This window comes from Acipenser ruthenus, chromosome 21 (genome assembly GCF_902713425.1).
Source record: "Acipenser ruthenus chromosome 21, fAciRut3.2 maternal haplotype, whole genome shotgun sequence".
NCBI classification, from domain to species: Eukaryota; Metazoa; Chordata; class Actinopteri; order Acipenseriformes; family Acipenseridae; genus Acipenser; species Acipenser ruthenus.
This window is the reverse complement of record NC_081209.1, coordinates 8,916,723-8,937,353: the sequence shown is the minus strand read 5'-3', so window position 1 is coordinate 8,937,353 and position 20,631 is coordinate 8,916,723. Positions and strand designations below refer to the sequence as shown.

At 39.4% G+C, this 20,631-nt stretch overlaps 1 protein-coding gene across 1 annotated transcript in view; it reads right to left on the bottom strand.

The window, feature by feature from the left end:
- Positions 1–20,631, bottom strand: part of LOC131699069 (oxysterol-binding protein 2-like) — a 106,070-nt gene that overhangs the window by 46,466 nt on the left and 38,973 nt on the right. The window contains 1 exon segment of the mRNA XM_058994774.1: positions 1,749–1,999. Coding sequence (XP_058850757.1) covers positions 1,749–1,999 — 251 coding nt within the window.

Here is a 20,631-nt window from a genome sequence, read left to right as displayed (position 1 = left end):
TGTGGAGGCTGTGTGGTCCAGAGGTTAAAGAAAAGGGCTTGTAACCAGGAGGTCCCCGGTTCAAATCCCACTTCAGCCACTGACTCATTGTGTGACCCTGAGCAAGTCACTTAACCTCTTTGTGCTCCGTCTTTCGGGTGAGACGTAGTTGTAAGTGACTCTGCAGCTGATGCATAGTTCACACACCCCAGTCTCTATAAGTCGCCTTGGATAAAGGCGTCTGCTAAATAAACAAATAATAATATATATATATATATATATATATATATATATAGAGAGAGAGAGAGAGAGAGAGAGAGAGAGAGAGAAAGAGAGAGAGAGAGAGAGAGAGAGAGAGAGAGAGAGAGAGAGACCCTGATATTGATTTGATAAAGCCACATCAGACAGTTTATATTTTTTAAACTGCTGAGTCTGTGTCTGTGCTGGCAGAGTCCAAGTTCACAAAACAATGGACTTGAGTCTATCTTGAGACATGCAACTGTGACCCAGTTTACAGTCAAACTGCCAGCTAAGCATTGTAATCTTTCTACTGAATGCTGCAGCATATCATGTGATGTGTCAGTGGTTCCCCTGCATAATATTGCCTCATTGCTTCATAGTAAAGAGTCCCCGCCCTGTATTAAAGGTGTAAAAGAGCTGGGAAGAAGCCCTCTAGTGGACAGCAGGAGTCAGACAGGAGTTCGGTCCAAATGCTTAGAGCCTTCCAGAGGTGATGAATCACCCCGCCCCTGTGACTTTCACACCCTCACAGAATGTAGAGGCGGTGGTTTTCTTTAAAGAGAACGTGGGCTGCACACACAGTTACAACCTTCACGTTTAACAATGCATTCAATATATTGCCAGTGCCTTCTGGTCAAAGGCTCTGACCAGGTTAAAACAAATTGGAAGTATTGCAGCCAGTTTAATGGAGAAACACTGGATGGCTACGTGGATATGTGTTCCCGACTTGCAGAAGATGCCCAATTACTTTGATTCATTAGTCATGATGCTTTCCTCAGAATACTGCTGATCATAATTCATGAAAGCAGTAAATATATTTACTTGAGAAAGAAGCATTCCAGAACTGATAGGTTCCATCATCAGGCAAGATGCTGGGGGAATAGATGAGAAGAAAGTGCTGATTTTCACAATTCAGATTGGAATTAGAACAGCATGAATCACAAAGACACAGCGTTAGCTGTGCAATAAACAGCCAAGAGCTGACCTTTACAAAAACACTGCTGCAAACTCCAGACAGACATGCAAAACAACAGACTCTTTCTCCATATAACCGGATTCTGATACTCAACTAACTTCTGCTAAAGAATGTCCTAACCTAGCATCATCACACAATGTGGATTGTGAGAGATTTCTATTGAACCTGTCTTGGGTTCCACATACATGACTGAAACTGTTTTTAGCAGCAAGCTCTAAAAAAGCTCAGCAATCTGAACTCTGTGGTGCTTTAAACTTTAAAGACTAACCTATACCTGATGCGCCACTCGGAAGCCCCTCCGAATAAAATGTTCTCTAGATGGCTCCATTAACAGCAGTCGAGAACAGTTTAAACTTGATTTTAGTCACCAGAACAGGCTTTAAAAACACCCATGAGCTTTGTGAACAGCAGGAGTTTTACATGATTCAGATTGGGGGGGGGGGGGGGGGAGGGGTAATAAATTGGTCACCACCCATTTCCAAATCTTGCTCATCTCCATCTCCATCTCTCTGAAGACTGCATGGGCTACAGTAAAAGGTGTGCGCTGACTTACATTGATCATAGCATTGGAGGTGATCCTAAAGAGGGTGGCTCTCTCGTGGACAGATTTGATCTTGTCTCCACTCTCGGCAGGGATCTTCAGGTTCTCCAGCTCGCTCAGGGATCTTTGCAGGGCTGCCCCATGCTTGCCGATGAGGTCGTTGCAGGTGCTCAGATCCTCGAGCTTGCTGGAGAGGGTTTTCAGGGTGCTGTGGATCTCACTCTTATCTGACTGAGAGGTGGACTCCTCGTCCCCTGAGTCATCTGCAATACAGAGACAGAGAAACAAGGTCACTAAATAGTATATGGTGCTGTACGATACAAGCTGACATTCACGGCCAGGGGCTGAAATAGTCACAGACAACGTACAGCATGGCAATATAAAGAATAGAATGATGTTCACTACTGGAAAACCTACTAATCCTGCTCACCAAACACAACCCTAGCCGTTCGTATTCCTGAAAGATCTCAGACTGGTAATAGATTCCCGATCAACCCAAGTCGATAGAGCCATAAAAATGAATCCAGTGGGGGGTTGAGTGGGTGTGAGATACCGAAGACATTAACAGCAACAGGGCAGAAATCGCTGACGGACAAGCACACTACATTTCCTTGAATTTTTTACAGTGTTGCCAACACTAGCAGGCAGCTATCAAATAGCTCTCAGAGTGAGAGAATTGGGTGTGTGGGGGTATCTCTACAGTTGTTACAGTCATGCATATAGGTAGTATACAGTGGGCATGTAAAGTCTTAGAGAACACTGCAGTGTTAAGAAGAAACATATTGTAGATTATATGTGGTCCGTATATCAGAAATATATTTTTCAACACCTTTCTGATTGTTTTGCTAGTTTTATTCACACATCATGGGCTGTAAATCACCTAGGGAATACATTTCTCAACTTTCGCCTGGGTGGTGTGGGCTGGCTCAGGCAGTGTTTGGCTGGCAGATCTAAGCAGTCAGTTTTAGCCTGGCTTGTTCGATAACATACAGTTTTCCTCATGAGGAGAGCAACTGAGAGTCCATCAAACCGCAACAGCATGCAGTAGAAACAGAGATGACATCTTGGAAACGTACTTTAAGCTCAGCGCTGTACTGTCTTGAGAGTGAGACAGCAATTACAACATAGCCTGCAGCTGTGCCATCCCTACACAGACAGAAGCAGAAAGTTATACTATGTGTTATGAGATTCGTAGCTGCACTCCCTTTAACAGTGGTCTCCAATTGCATTCTTACATAGTTAAAATGTAAGAATACAGAATGATATCATTTTGCTAGTTCCATTTGCAGTCTACAATCTACAACCTGGAGACACATAGAATCCGAAGCTCACCTGTATGAATCACATTTTTTAATAATTGCTATTTTTAAATGAATTCACCAGCCTTTCCCTGAAAGCATAATATATTCACAGCTCTACATATTTTGTTTCTCTGCAGTCCAAGCTTCTCGTGTTCTTCGCATTGGGGAGATCGGTTTCTGTCGGTCCGCAATTCTAGCTGAGACTGACAAGAGTTCAAATGGAAATCACTTTCCCAGTGGCAGACGGAAACGTAGCCTTATAATGAGTTCTCACTGTGCACGTGGCTGACCACTTCATGAAAAAAAAAAAAAAGCTTTTGCCAGTGAAAGAGGCTGCATCTTTTTATGACTGCTCCCAAACTGCAAGGAGCCAGCTGCTCCACAAGCTGGTGTTCCGCAGGAAAGATGAAGGGTGAGGGCTTCCAACTCCCCTGGGTCTGGACACTGCTCTCTGAGTCGGGACACTGGAGTCTGGGCGCTTCGGATGTTAACATCCAGTTCCCTTTGCCTAAAATAAGGTTCTCTAACAGTACTAAAAATACATTTCGTTTTAGAACAAATATGTTTTTTGGTGAAACTTTCAATTTTATTGCTAAAGGTTTTTTTTTTTATTACTACTGTGGTCAAAATTCCCCAATGGTTCAAACTTGTTATTAACACATTTATTTCAGAAAGAACACCCAATAAAGTTTCCTAACCAGAAATAAACAACTCAGACCTCTACACTATATAAATACTGCCTGCTATATTATATATAGTGAAATGACACTGTGTTTTACATTAAAATTGTCCTGTTTAACCTTGCAAAAGGATGCTTCATGAAAGACAAATGAATGAATATCTTTGCAATAAATGCATTAATTGTAGGTAATTATTTTTTATCTATACATATTCTGGTCCTTAGAGATCTGTATGTGTGTGTGTCTAAGCACAGAACGCCATTGCAATGATTAATGAAGAATATCCAGTATTTCACAGCAAAGACACCCACAGACATGTTACTGATACAGTGGAGGCACTCGTGCATTTGCTGCCTGGCTGCTTTGTTTGGATTGAGTTGGGCCATCACTTGCCCTGATCAAGACGTGACTCCACAAGGTACTAGAAGTTGTCTCAAGGGATGTTAACCCACTCACTAATATAACACCAGTCCAATTGCTATGAAACTTGCTGAGGACCTTCTTTGGCTACAGTTATGCAATGGATCATGACCTGGGGGTAACGGAAGGGTGTCTGTCTGTCTTTGTGTTACGCTTACATATCTCTGCTGGCTAACAGATTAATCATCAGATGCCACTGACCCCAGCTCCTTAATGACTCGCAAGGTTAGTGGTAATTCAGGAACAGTTTTCGGAGTTTCATTGACTATTCAACTCTAGACGCACAACAGACCCCCACCTAACAGCACGTCCATACAGCTCACATTGACAACTGATTAACAGGAGTCTTTCTGCGTCATACCCAGCTGGATGTTATTCCCAATGGAGAGCACATGAATTCAATTATGAGGCCCAGGATAGTGCATTTTGATTAGCCAGTAATGGAAATAATGCTAATCCTGCTAGTATTTATTCAGGATGTCATTATGGGATAAGTTGCTGTAGAGTATTGCAATGTTCTGGCATATAAAAGTAAGATAGCAACATGTAGTATGCAAAGCACTGTAATGTGTGTGTTTACTGTATAATGAAAAGAAAGGATATTCAAGAGAGTAATAAATGCAATGCATGCAGACAAAAAGGAATTTGCTGTAGGAACACTTGCAATTGCAGTGCACTTACTAGACAATACAGATTGTGCAATTATACCTTGTTGAACCAAACTGTGAATGTGCAGTTTGAAAAAATCTGTCACCACACTTTACACCTAATTGCAAAATAAATTGTAGACTGCTGCTGTACTAATTTTTAAAATATAAAATACAGCTCCTTACCTATTGACAATCATTATTTTTACTTATTTTTAAGGACTAGAAATCAGATAGTTCTTGTTTCTGCAGTCAGACAATCCTAAATCAATCAATTAACAAACAGCCAATAATATGCCCAATAACCCTTAATATATAGCTATTGATGGTTCTCGGAATTCCTTCTTTTCTTGTGTTTATTACCATTGTAAATTATCGACCTTCAAATGCATGAAAGACATGACCTTTGAGGTCTTTATCTACTGTACTTTGTCCAATTCTAAATTACAGTATAACCACAAACAATTGAACCTAATGTTACTTTTTTTTGGATTCCCCAAAATATTGTGTCAAGCCCTCCATAAATGTAAAATTGCTTTCCATCCAACGATATTGATTTAGCGGCTTGTTTTATTCATGGTAAAACCGCCTCATCTGTGTCCTTGGGGCATTTCAAAACAGCTGACCACTTCCAAAACAGGGTTTAACTGGGAATTGTAACAAGGTTTCTGAAAATGCAATTCCCCTCAGACATTAAGAAAACATGTCAAGATTCAAACAGCCTATGTGCACATTCTACATCACGGTTTACTGGAGACTAGTAATGTCTGGAATCGTTTTTACTTCGCCTTCACTTACAGTTAAAATCCTCTCAGCTTTTTAAACTTTTTACACCAATTACAATTCTAAGAACTTATCAGAAACCAATTGAGACAATCCCTAACAACGAGGCCTGTTTTAAGGTGTTATTCTAGAACTGTTTCTTTTTTTCATTTCAGCTCAAAATTGGACCAAGGGGGCAAACCCGACCCAATTTACGTGAATTATATAAAACAAACTTGATACCAACGTTATCTGTAGAAAAACTCTCATGAAAATGTCAGTTTTTGCAAGTGTAAGAAATGGGGCAGGAGTAACAAAGCTCTTCTTTTTGCAGGCACACAACACCTCCCCTGGAAATCTCTCATCATCACAAACAAAGGAAACTTCCATTCAGAATTTGGCCCACTTTAGCTGGAATTAAAAAGATATACTACAGTGTATAGCCCTATATAGCATTTTACACAGCAGTCTCTGCAAACAGTGGTGGATCTGTTTAAATATAAATAGAATCCTGCCTGGTCTTGTATAATGCTGATTAGATACATTGATTAGACCCCAGTATGCATGATAGATGGTATAAAATACAGTGTAATAGGCATTCATGTTTGGTTCAAGACTGTTCTTAGATTCTGAACATTAAGCGCATACTGTAAGAACATAAGAATACTTATGGATGGCCGTTCCACCCATCAATGTTCATCCGGTTCCTAGTAGCTGATTCATCTCAAAACTTTGTCAAGTTGGATCTTAAAGGATGCCAATGACTGAGCATCAACAACATAGCTGGGTTACCCATTCCACACCCTCACCACCCTTTGTGAAAAGTGTCAGCCTCCACATCATTGCCAACTGTGTCTTTTCTGTTCTGAATTTAAAGTATTGGCTAGGGTTAACTTAGTCAACTTCATTTAAGTTTTATGAATACACATCAAACTTTGTGAATACGGACCAAAAAAATAAAACCTTTTAAAATCATAAAACACACTTTAGCTGTTGCTACAGGTAACCTAATGAAGACAGACAGGATGTGTTCTGATATCTTAATGACAATAATACATATCACAAGTTATCCCTTTTAATGTTAAGTTATTAATTCAGTATTTCATTTCTGTGCAAAGTGCATTCTAGCTTGGTGGATAAAATGCGTGAACAAATAATTCAACACAACACTGTTAAATTTGCTTTTGAAAAAAGCAGTGCAAACTGCTTTAAACCAAGCCCAGCGTCTCTCCAATGTATCAGTCCCAATTTAGCACAGATGTTTCCATTAGCGAGCAGATTTTACAAATCATTTTACAAAACCATCATCCTACCGCAGCAAAACCTAGTGCAACATCTGCTTAGTGCCTATTACATAAAGAAACGAAGGAGACATCTATAAAAATAGACACTGTAATAATTTACTTACTAGCATAACATCCAAGGCATGAGTTTTTAGTCAATAGCAGAAAACCTGATAACAACTTTACATTCGCCTTATGTATTCTTACCATAAATGTGGCCTTGAGTTTCCATTTCTAAAGCAATTTCCCAGATAAAAACCTCCTGCAGTGCATCGGCCTGCAGCAGTACAGGCAATGTAATGGTGAGCCGTGCCCTCGCGCTAAAAGGACTTGCATATAAAAAAAGAACTAATGCAACATGAAGCAGCCGGCCCGCCAGCCAGAATCTTCATAGCAAAAGATTGGATTACAGAGGCTGTGGTTTAAATCACACAGCCCTTCTGAATGTGTTTACAAACCTACATGAGCAGCGCTGGAATACTTAGAGGATTTACTTTGCCATGCCGCACCTTCAACAATGTTGGTCTGTTAAGAGAGTATGCTTTGTACAATACACTCAGCTCAGAAACTAAAGTTCAACGACCTACAGTAGCACAGCAAGGGAAAGGTTAAAGACGCAGAGGTCTATTTTAATGACCTGAACTGTAGCGGCTCAAAATACTGCTGTTCTTTATCTATCAAAACAGCTGGGGTTTTCCCCCAGGGTAAAGTTACTGATCCATTTTTTAATATTACTACTGTACATACATTCAAAATTACTTTTCCATTATGTATCCCCCATATACGCTCAATAATCAAGCATCACAATTGGAGGCAGTTATAAGATATAAGTAAAGGATTTTTTTTCTACAATCAAGATTTACAACTGAAATTGACAGACACTCTGTTCTAGGCGACTTGCTTACAACTGCATTGTTTTAAAACACTCAAAGCTGTTCAAAAGACTAATCTTGAGCTCGATCCGTCATGACCCGCTTGCAACTAGCTGTGCTTTCCTGACGTGCTGGTTTTCCATGAACCATTCCCGGAAAACCCTGGGAGACTTGAGGGACACGTTGGTGGAACGAGCTCCCACTATCATGCCCCTAGGGAAGTCACAGAGATCCTTCTGCTTTTCCATCATGGTTGCTGAATAGTTGCACAGAACTCTCACACATATACGTCCAATGACACACGATACCGCACGTGTGAATTTGTATACATTGCTTCTAATTTCTTTTGTCCGGTCTGTGTATATTATTCACTTCACACTGGTGACCAGTCTGGAGGGTTGTAGGAAGTACAAAGGCACTGTATCTGATTTGGTTATTCCCATTCAACAGGAACTGACCGTCATAACCTATTAAGGTTTGGTAATTATAAATAAAGGCTTTAGAAACACAATTTTGAGTGTATTCATTACATTAAACCAGGCAATGTTCCTAATGAAGAAGTATCGCTTTTGAATGAAACGTACTAATGAGCACGGTCCACGGGTTACTCAACAGAGATAAGGGAAACAAACTGTCCATTGATGTGTACAGGCAGGGTGAGCTACAGTTTGTGCAAAGCAGGGCACTATTACTGTCCTGTACTGTCCCAGGGCCTGCAGCCACTTCACATCCCCAGGAGAAGGAAGGGAAGAAGAAAACTATTTGACCATTCTGCAATTAATTCTCATTTGCTGAAAGTAATTAAGTAATTAATGATGCATTCACAGTACTTGTAGTAGTAATTAAATTACTTATCTTTAGTTCCACAAATTAATGTAATATTAGTCATTAAGGGTTGTGATTTTTTGGTATTCGTTGCTGTGTGGATATGAACATGACTCTATACTATATGGCCTGGTCGACCCTGTTTAATCCAAGATTAGTGCTAAGCAGGGTCTGTGAAACCAGTCACACATCTTTTTATATACGTACTGCACAAGGAATGTGTTAGATCTTTCAAATATGTATCCAACTTAACTCTGAAAAAACATACATTACTAATTGATCTCTGCACTTAATCATAATCTGTTTTTCTATATTTTGAGACCCTTCTTCCCACAGTGAGTGGTGAGGGGATGGAATGGGCTACCTAGTCACATCTTTGAGTCAGAATCACTTGGACATTTTAAAACCCAACTTGCCACAGTTCTGAGATCAATCAGCTGCTTGGAACCAGACAAGCTTCGATGGGCCAAATGGCCTTCTCTCTTTTGTAAAGTTTATTATGTTCTTAAGTGGTGCAGTCAGTCAAAAACTTATTTTTACAGCCTTTTCATGTGAAACCGGGTTTAACCCTAACATCCCCTAGTCACTTACAGTTTTTAGAGAGAATACAGTCCTCTTCACAGACCAAGCTAACTGTGTCACATCAAGTACAAAACCCATGATGAAAAGCATGACAAAACGCTTTGCAAGTTAATCAGTGAAGCAACATGATCGAATCAAACTGCACTGCAGTGAACACACCAAGACCAGCCGTATACCTTAACCCTACTGTACAGATTCAATGCAGATCTCATTATGCTGTATACCTACGTTAAAGTTTGATCCCAAAAAATAAAACAAACCAGGGTAGCCTACTATTATTTGGTACCCCTGTTCTTGTTGCAGTTTTTATTTTGTTGCAATAGAGGTACAGCAAGTGATTTCCATCCGTGCCATTTGATTTGAGAAGCTCTCAGGATGCATCTCTGCAAGAGGACCTTTGGGCAACACCAGAATTAATACTAAAAGACACTTTTTCAGTGTCGAAACATTTGTCATTTAATTTATTTCAAAGTTTTGAAGTTATGAATAATACCAGAAGGAACCTTCCAATTCACTTTTCCAATTACTTAAAAAATAAAAAGATAAAACACAGATATACTGTATGTCCATCTACATGAAACATGAAAGACTGTTTTTTGTGTTTATAAACATTCTCTTTGGGCAAACAGTGCTCAGACAATGAGAATACACTTCTAACCCTCTCAAACAGTTGAAACAGGTTTCATAAACTGCCAACTTGATTTCATCAATCAAAACAGGCTAGGAAAAAAAGACCTAAAGAAAATAGTCTTTTGTGGACAGGACTTAATATTGATAGTGCAAATACAAGGTCTGAAAATGGCTCTGAAAAACCTTTAAAACGCTGCTTTAAATCTAAAGATTTAGAAAGCATCCAAATAAAACCCACATATTCTATTTTGTTTTTGTTCTGCACTCCAGTATTTCAGTATTTGTTTTATTCAAATGTCCCTGACAGTGCCCCTAATTGCTTTCTCTACATTTCATCTTTTTTTTTTTCTTTCGTACTCGCTTGCTCTGTTTTCACACTTGGCCGTCCTGTTCTAATGATTAGCAATGCTATGCTTGTATAACTATTCATTATCATTTTGGAAGCTACTCTACAGCACACAGGTGCCCTGCAGGAGTCAATCACATTAGTACAGTTCAGAGTTTTTATAACAGCTCTTATGCAACGTAATGCTAGCACAGTATCCTGTTTTTGCATTCTGTGCATAAATGATTCCTTAAGACTGCAAATGCATTTCAGCATATGATTATGAACTAGATTTTCTGAACAAAACCCAAGCATCCCCAGGTGACTTATGCAAGGGGGATGATGGTAGCTCAGATGACATTATAACAAAGTCAAATGGATACGTGAAATGCATTGCTCCACCTGTAATGGCATACGAGAATCATAGAATACAGCCATCTACAGCTAAAGACACTGGGGTATATCTGATGATCTAAAATGGGCGAATCTAGATATCCTGCCACTCTTTTACTCCTCACAGTGATACCTTCCTTTGTCCTTTTACATTTCATTGGAGGATACAAGACCATTCCCCAGGGATGTCTATTCTCCAAAGTCATTCATTTAAGGCCAGATTTAGATACGCAAGCACCTACCAACCAAGCGCCTCTATTTATGTCAAATTTGTTGTCTTGACTGTTGAGACTGATAAACAGTAGATGCAGCCATTAGATATTACAGAATAGATATCTGGGATTCCATCAGAAATTAAATATTGAGGGAAGGCCTGTTTGCACAAATGTATGAGCGGAATATAAAATATGTAAATGTTGCCTTGTTTGCCAGAGAGGATTGACAGACTCCAGTGCAGTCGTGCTCCTTTTCTGTTGTGCTCTTTTCACCCCCATTTGAAGTCAAGTTACTGGAGGCTGTGAATTAAACCGTTGCCATGGAAATAGCTGAGCTACCCACGCGATTGGAGAAGGTGTTTATTTTTAGAAGCGTGGTGACGCACTTTAGTCTTTTGTATGGATAGCTCGTCTGCCAGAGGGAGGAAGCAGTGGGGAGTTTGAGAACAGAGCAGACAAATCAGAGAAAGAGGGAACTTGAAAGCCAATGAATTACTGAGTTTGCAAATCGATATTCTCCAGCATCTGCACTCATCGGAGAGGTTCTCTTCACAATAGCCTCACATCTTAAAGGAAGGGCTCTATATTCAACACAGGAAAGCAACATTAAAGTGGTGCTTTATCGCTTGAGTTTTGCCTTCTCTCTATCATTAATAAGGGAGTGGAAAGGGGTTGTTTTGCGTTGCCCATTTGTTTTACACACTTCTCCTCAGAATACACATGTAATCTGATTAAGCTTTTCAGTTTCTTGAAACGACTCCTTTTTTGAGACAGATAATTGTGGTAATGGATTACATTTTACATGAAAAAATAACACTGTTATAGGACTCTGGCAAACACATCACATAGAAAATCAGAAAGTGATTCAACAGCGCAAGTTGAGCGAGATTGATGGTCGGATCTCCAAAATAATATTTCGAGCTGAAGCTTAACCAAACTGAAACAAAATAAATCTTTGAAATGAAGCCTGGGAAGTAACCATTTGTAGCTGTAACTAATTAGATTTGTCACTTTCATAAATTTAACAGCCTCTAAGAAGTCAAGCTCAGTGTGAGTTTTAGCACCAGGACTGCCCAGCTTAAATATTTCAGAGATGCAGGGGAGGGAAGATAAACATACAAAACAAGGCTGAATAGGAAAGCTAAGAACCCATTTGGCAAACACATATTTGTTGGATATTAAATAGTGAACATTGACACGGTTTATATAAAGCATAACAGGAATGGTTATGCACTGTGTGGTTGTTTACAGTTACTGTCATAAGGAAAAGGAACACAGCACTCTCCATGTACTGTGTGTTCAGGGAGTACTCCGTTTGTATTAGCACTACAATGGGCAATGAATATGTTTAAAATATGAAATCGCTGGATTTGGGGAATTAGTTTCCTAATACCAAGCCCTGCATCTGCTTGGCAATGTGGTGTAATTTGGAAAAGTGCAATTTGCCAAGTCATTCTGTTGTTGGATTTGAATGAATGCAATCCAAAATTAAATCAGGTAAAAAGTTATTGTCGCTGTAGAGCTGAGTATGCAAAAGTAACTCAAAAAAAAAAAAAAAAGCAGCATATTATAGTATTAGGAGTTGGGCCACACGCATGCCAATGAGACTTTTCTAATGGCACATTCCCATCTGACACTGGGAGTTAAAACCAAGTTCAAATCAGTCCTGACTGTTTCCATCATCCACAGACTGAGATCAAACCGGTTTGAATTGGGACTCTGAAATCTCCAGATCAATCTGATGGAAGATGTTACCTAATGAGCAAGAGGGGGCTCGTATTAATCCTGCAAAAGAAAACGGGCACCTTTAGGCTTTTAAAGGTTTCTGACCTGTACTTCTGGCAGTTATGGGTAACAATTTTTACATTGCTAAGTGAACGAGGCAGACAAGAGGGGCGCTACAGTTTCAATCACAAACTAGAACGCATGCAAGTCCCCTTGACCCTGTTTCTAAAACTCTGAGCAACAAAATGTGACGTGTGACAAGTGTGGCACACATAAATAGAGATAGATAACACAAATAACAATCGTAAAGGCAACCCACATTGTTTAGCCATGTATTAATATACTCTATACAGCTTGAGCTACCATCACATTAAATCTATGGTTTATTTATCACTGGTAGTTAATTACAGCTTTTCTAATTGAGCAATGCAAATTACTGCAAAAAAAGACATTACAGCTGCCAACTCGTAATGCAAGCTTTTGTCTTGAAATTAAATTGTTTTCTCATACTGTCTGCTACACAGACTACGTATGTACTGCATTAATGCATTGTATATCACAAACTTCAAACACAAATACTTTACTGGAGTAAAGTCATTTACTGGAGTGTTTTTTTCTAGTCTTTAATTAATTACTGTTTTTTTTAAGATGAAAGATTGGGATATTATTCCAGACAAACTCCGTTTCAGAACCTCTGTATTTGTGAGATGTGTAAATAGTGGTTTTGCCCCATTAGGTATAATTGCCTATTAAAAAGATCCCCACACAGACAGTCACAACAGTGGAAAAAATCAAATTCAGCGTTTTGCTGACTTTATTGAAAGGGAACTAAATTATATTAAATAGTCAGTCAACCAGGTGTTTAGAATGAAAGAAAAATCTTAAGGCTGACCTCATGGACCATACAGAGTGCAATTTCCCTTTAAGACACTGTCCAGAATATTACTGTTTGGTTCTGTTTTTGTAAATTGAGCAGGTGTTCTTCTCTGTTAAATCTGAAAATATGTCTCGAAGTCAAATAAGTATTCTGGCTAATACTTTTGTGAGGGTTGTCAACAGATATCGTAAGCATCTTTTCCTTTCCTGTGTTGAGTAAATCTTGTGGTGTATGGTCGACACACCCATAACTATAAACTACCCATCAAATATTCTAAATTAAAACTATAATGCACAAACTTTTATTTAGAGTGCCCAATTATTTTACTCACAGCTACTCCCCAGGATAACTGAAGGTTAGTGGGCACCCACAATCCCAGGACTAAGCCAATTGCCTCTTTACACCCAGGAACTCAAGAGTGGATGTCGACAAGCTACAGGCCTCTGGAAGACAAAGACCAGTCCTGCAGGAGTCCACCTGAGCTCACCAGGCCAGCAGGGTCTGCTGTAGAGCAATGAGGAGAAACAGTCCCTGCAGAAGCACCAGAGCCAATGTGACACTCTGGAATCCCCAGAGAAGACTTTACACAGCCAGGGCGTGACCCTGCGCTCCATTGTACACTACAAGGCCATGCTTTTACCAGGTGAGCCACTCGGGGACCTCTCTAAGGCACAAACTTTTGAGACAAACTATTTCTTAAAACTACAAATAAAGATACTTGTATGCATGTATAAAAGTGGTTACAATGCAAGTAGCATATAGGCCTATTATTCTTTTTTCTTTTCAGAATTCCTTCTGCAGTTTTAAAAGTGTGTCCTCTGTGCTTTAGATTCTGAATTTAAAATTACTTTCATCATTTTCCCCCCAATGTCTTCAAAGAACACAGCAGTTTCAGAGCACTGAACAAGTTCTCTGAGCAAACAATTTCCATACCAAAGCAGTCCCATGACATCTGTTCCACTAAGATGCGTTAATTGCAATCCTACATTGACAAGTGGGACCAAAAATAGCATTATTTTATGCATTAATGCTTTTCTGTAACGTCTATCCAGAAACTGCTTCATTAGAGCGCAGAAAAAAGACCAGTCTTTTAATAATTCCATTAATCTTACATGTTGCTCATTAACATTCATTATATATGTGTCTCAAATGTGCAGTTAACATGCATTTATATACTGTACTACACTTGGTTAAAGAAATCTCTGTATACAAGCCATGCTTTCAGTTCCACTTGCTTGGTCAGTTCACCTGGTCATAGCTTCTTAACTCACTGGTAACATGCTTTGATCCAGAAGACACTGCTGAGGTGACATGACCCAGGAAGTGTAATTAGATTTTGTTGATAATAAGGCATAGTATCTGAGAACTTTCTTTAACCTACAGTAGTACCAGATCTCATGTTCTTAAAAGAAAACAAATCTGACACTTGTATATAGCTAATGGAAGAGCAAAACCAGTACAATTTCTGAAATGATTTTGCTAGCTTCAACTCTCTTTTTACTGTGTATGTTTCCTATTTAGAGGTTCAGCAGACTCTAATCCAAACCACTTGGGACCAGACCTGGTTCAGATTAGGGATTTGTTTAGAATGCTGATCATAAACTGTACCACACTAAAAATGAAATATCTAATCTTTCTTTTAGGTTTCTAAAACTTACATTTCATCAAAATGTGTAATAACCTGGACTGTCAAGTGATTAAAAAAATCCTGAGATTAAGAAAATGTTAAATTAATCGCATATTTAATTGATACAATTACTGCATCCATCTCATTTAAGTTTGTTATATTTTTATATTTATTTACAATCCAGCATTGTTGTTTGAACCAACTGCTAAATCACAATGGAGTTTATTTTATTAATAATTTGAAATTGCCTACATAAAACAAAACATTCAGTGACTAATGATTTTATCCTCCATAATTGAAAATAATATTGTTTAAAATAAATATGGTTATTGAAAGAACTGATACTGGAACTCACTTTGATAGTAGATACAAGTAACCCTCTTTCTATCCAATGAACCGTCAGAAAGTAAAAAATAAATAAATAAACTTCCCATTCACAAGCCCTTCAGTTTGAGTTCTTTGCTGCATAATGCGGTTCCGTGACTCATTTTATACTCAAACGATGACGACACTCATTCAATCCTGGCATGCACTCAAGTGTATTAAAATGGTGCCGCAGGAAATGAATTACGGTATGCTAAGAGGGACAAGACAGGAGTCTGATTAACATTAGTTAAAAATATTTATCTCCCCAAAAAAGTATGCGTTAACTGCAAATTAATTGACAGCCCTGGTAATATCCCTTCCAATAAAAGCAAACATAGACGATGTGAATCATCACGGAATTATGATACTGAAGTTTGGTTTGTACAGGTGCTATCAGCCTGCTTTTCATTATGAGAGCAGTGGGGTTTGGAGCATAGATCAGACTAGCAAGTTTCGGATTAGCAAGAGTACTGTATACCGTAATTACTTAGTCGCATCCCTAATTTCAAAACCAAATACGGTTGTGTCTTATGCTGCTGTTGGTATTATTAACTCATCAGCCGCTCGGAGGAGATCCATTACACTTAATCATAGCTCATCCTCACGTGTAAGCACAAGTGTGCGTGTCAACCCAGACTCAGGGAGTTTCAACATCAGATTCGTCTCTGTGGCCACCTCCAGGATCCGCAGCGACTTTAAAGAGAATCACGTGTCTTGAAAGCAGTTCCAACTTTCCCATAGGGCTCCACTGTGATGGCCTGGCATCTCAGCCCATTGAATTGAATGGAGAGGCAGGGTCTGGACGCAAACCGCTAACCTCACGATTAAATAAACGAATGTCTTATCATTCCACTAAAGAGCTCTGTCAAGGGGTACAGTAAGTACGTGTCTTCTGCCGATGTCAGTATTATTAACTAATCAGCCACAACACATCATAACTATGAGGAATTTCAAACAGCACTTTTAACTGCAATCATGTTTTTTCTAAGGGATTTCACCACTGTGTTTTGTTGATTATAATCTTCTATGCCAGCTGTTAACTAAGGTAGCAGAGTCCTACAAAGTGATGGCAGAGGGAAGAGAGGGGGAAGTCTTCTGGAGATGGCTCCCTCACTCCTGACACACAACAGCGATGAGTGATGAATGCTGAATAAAGCCCCTTAATAGTTGGATGCCAGCAATTTAAAGCACAATGCCTGACTGAACATCAAAGCCTTGTGGCCGTGAAAACAGCAGCTGGGAAGTGTGTTGATCCCGGTAAGGGAAAGCAAACAGCAGATTGCATTCTGTATACAAGCAGCCGGACAGTGAATTGTCACTGTATTGTGACATTTATCATGATGTCAAAGTAAAACACATACTGGTCGGTTGAAGAGCTCCTGTATTGGCTGTGGGGTGAAATTTGATGGTAAAGCACAGCACGTGCCTGGCTGTTGCATACTTGTAATCATTTTAACTGAGATAAAAAAACTGAACCCTCAGTTAGAAATCTGGGTAAAATTCTCCCCGTTTTTGGGTTACCACTTTTAAGATGTGCAGGTCATCACATCTTAGTGGCTTTTTAAAATGCAAAGGTTTAAAGAACTGATGTGGACTAAATCGAGCTCTCTGCATCTTGTCTAAACCTACATCAGCGTAACCATTAACCTTTCCCCCTGCAACACTCTTGCTCTAAGGGTAAAACACACCACATACAGTAGAGCAAATGTTATATTTATTTGATCCACTAGGGGCAGTGTTGCAGGGGAAGAAGTTAATGGTTACACCATAGTGTATGTAGAGTTTAGACATGATTCTGAGAGCTCTATTGAGGCCCTGGTGCTTTAAACCTCTGAAAGTGGCCAGGATCACTGACACAGAGTCTAAACAAGAAGAATACAGAACATTAGTTAAGATAACTCTGATACTGTGTGTCATACCTACACCAAGATACTCTCAACTACCAATAGCAATGGCAGTAAATAAGATGATTATATCCTTCCTGTTTCACAGCTACATCAGTAATGTCTGCTGTGAATCTGCTGATCTGCTGTGATGCATTGCATTTGGTCAATGAAGAGTGAATCATGGGTAAATGAACCGTTTAAAATGCGTCAATATGAACTACAGAAGCCGACAGCAGTTGTCGGTTTCCAAGGAAAAGCTAATCCCGAGGGACACAGACAGCTTAGAGAGATTTAAGGGAAATACTCCTATTCTCAGATTGGTCTAGACCTAAGGAAGTGCACTGAACTGTTCTTAGAAGCCTCCTTTATATTTATAATCGTGACTTTTTCAAGAAGTATAAATAAAATGAAGCGCGTCAGTGCTGTTCATCCCTCGCCACGGCTGTAAATTCGAAATGATAAAGCAGATAACCATGGCCTATACCCAGTGTGTGCACATGTAATAATGTGTGTTTGACATGCTGACAGACAACGCCATACACCTCCTGATTATAATCACAACTGATTCTCTATAAATATGCAAGCTTGATCCCAACTGGGTAAGCGGTTCTCTACTTAAATGCAACACTTTAAAGCTCTCAACTCTAAATTCTAAACCTCATGAAGCTATAAATTATAAACCAAGCAGACTGAGTCATCCTGTCCAAAATATAACCTAAAACCACATTTCTTTTTACACAAAAATATGTGCTTGGTTTACAACAGCATTAATATTCTCCGTGTTGATCGTTACCTGTAATTGACCTCTCTAACTGTTGCCTCAGTCAATTATCAAGCAGGTACCAATGTCTGCATCAGACAATAATGTTAAAATGACACACAGAAAGACAGTTGGACTGACCGTCATGATACATTCAATAACTTGTTCTAAAGAAAGCCTTTAGCAAGTTTCACTACAACTGGACGAGTCGTTTCTTTAGATATAGTCAGAAGCTGTGTATGATTGTCTCCACTATGATGCGCTGATGGGGATATACCTGATATTAATTCATATTAAATGTTACCAATGAATAAAACATAAGCAGTTTATAAAGCATGTCTAATATGTTTAACACAGTGGCACCTCCAATTAATTAATATCGTTACCCTAACGTTCAGTATCCATACTTTTATTTACGTGATATCAACAAACGCATGCAATAGAAGTTCTCAAGGTATAGTTAACATTTACAGAGGTCTTAGTCTGATCAAAGCAAAACTATCTTCTAATCAGTTAGAAAGTAGATTTTCCTTCTTAACGTCACAGTTTATCCAGACTCATCTCCCACTGGCAACAATGCTCTGTTGTGATTGCTGCACATTTCAAATCAGAGCAGGAGAGAGCAGGATCTGAATACATTACAATGTTTATGAGAAAAATTCTTTCTCCTGGGAAAAAGTTGACAGATATTGTTTCCATCTAATTCCTGAGCTATGAAAATAAAAATGTCAAAACAATTTTAAAAAATATATGGCGCTGTAATACGGACAAATCTGGAAGCAGCAAAAATATAGGAATGCATTTCTTGAAAACACTGCACGGTCCCTTATAAAAAGGCTCATCATAGTAAAAGCATTGCAAATTATAATAATGCATAGTAAAAGCACGGTAAACCATGGTAACCTGTGGTAATTGCATAGTACAACCATGGGAAAACTAGAATTACAGTGCAAATTAACAATGGTGAACTTTAAAGGGGTGCTCTGCAACCCTTTAAATATGTTATTGTAATTTACAATAGCAATAATGCCCTAAATGTATAAGCCACTCTGTCAACAACTTTATATATTCAAAGACACATTCCATCACGCTTACAACCATGCATAAGAAGTAACCATCAATGTGATTCAACAACATAGGAATAATCTGCAAACTAATGGATTCCAGCCAAAGTCAAGTGCTACATTTTCTGCACTATACTGACGCTCACCCCACATAGTGTAGTTTACAAACACCCACAAGCCTCATACCACACATCTGAAATAGCATCCAGCACTGATTATAACAATTGGTTTAAACTTCCTCATGCTCTAGTTTCATCAGAAGCACTTGACACTGATAGTGGCATGCAATCTGATAAACCAAGCTTAATGCATAAATGCATTATACCCAGACAATCCTCCGAGAGTCCTCTGTAATTACAGCAGCAAATAAAACAGAGATATACCACAGGAGGTGTTTTTTATTAATCAATTATACAAATATTGAACAGCTGCAGGCAGAACAAGCATTTAAAACCCAGTGCGTTATGTAAAGGCAGTCAAACCACTGTCACATGCGGGAGAGGGAGAGAGCGAGTGAGCACGAGAGAGAGGGGAGGAGAGCGAAAGAGAGAGAAGGGGAGAGAGAGCAAGAGTGACAGAGAAAGAGAGAGGGGGAGTGAGAGAGAGAGAGCGAGAGACAGTAAGAGGGCGAGAAAGACAGAGCGAGAGAGAAATGCTTAAAAGGAAATTCAAAGTCATCATGCTGATGGGAAAATGCTTTCTTGTATGGGCTGGGTTGTATCATTGATCATGCAGTAAAAATAAATAAATAAATAAATACCGGTGAAATGTGATGGCTTAATGGGAGGCCTCAACACAAGGATGCCCAGACAGGCCACTCACTAACCCTTCTTACATTTACTGAGGCAGCCCGAGTTGCAGAAAGAGCGAACAGCTCCCGTTTCCCAGCAGCCCCTACCCTTCATAACCTCAGCGCTTGGAGCAGCTTTGGCACTACAGTCGCATGGACGGGAGAAGTTTGTGTCCTTATTTAGCAGTCAGTTGAAATACTGCATAACTGCATGCGTATTCCCAGGCAGAAGCCTTCTCTCTCTCTCTCTCTCTCTGCGCACACACTCTCTCTCTCACACACACACGTTATGCACATTATCCATTCCTTCCACATATTTTTTTTTTTTTATCAATGCAGCACTGAAAAGCACCCAGCAGCAGCAGCAGCCGCCATCAAAAGCATGGACCAGAATGCACTGCTCAGTGCTGTACTTGAGTGCACAAGTCAATACTTAACTACTTCAGGAGCTGCTTCGATCAGATGCTGTTCTGCTTCTTACAGCGCCAGCCTGGTAGCTTCTATAAAAGGAACAGGAGGATATACTGCTGTTCAAGTATCAGGAGCACTAGGCTAATACATTTGTGTTTCTCATTAGAGGAATCAGTTTGGTGGTCTGGAGCCCCACTTCAGTGCAATCGACAACACAAAGCCAACACAAGACAATATGAAAACCTGATTGGAAAACTAAAAAGGATACACCATGAATGTCCAGTAGATGCTGAGGTTAGTCTACAAATAAGCATGACCGACTTACTGATAAGCACCTGAAGGGGATGTGCTGTTTACAGCCATCCTCATGAGTGAAACAACCACAGCACTCTATGAACGTTCCGGGAGTATTCTGCTCATGTACAAGTACAATGTATGCAAATTGATCAAACCT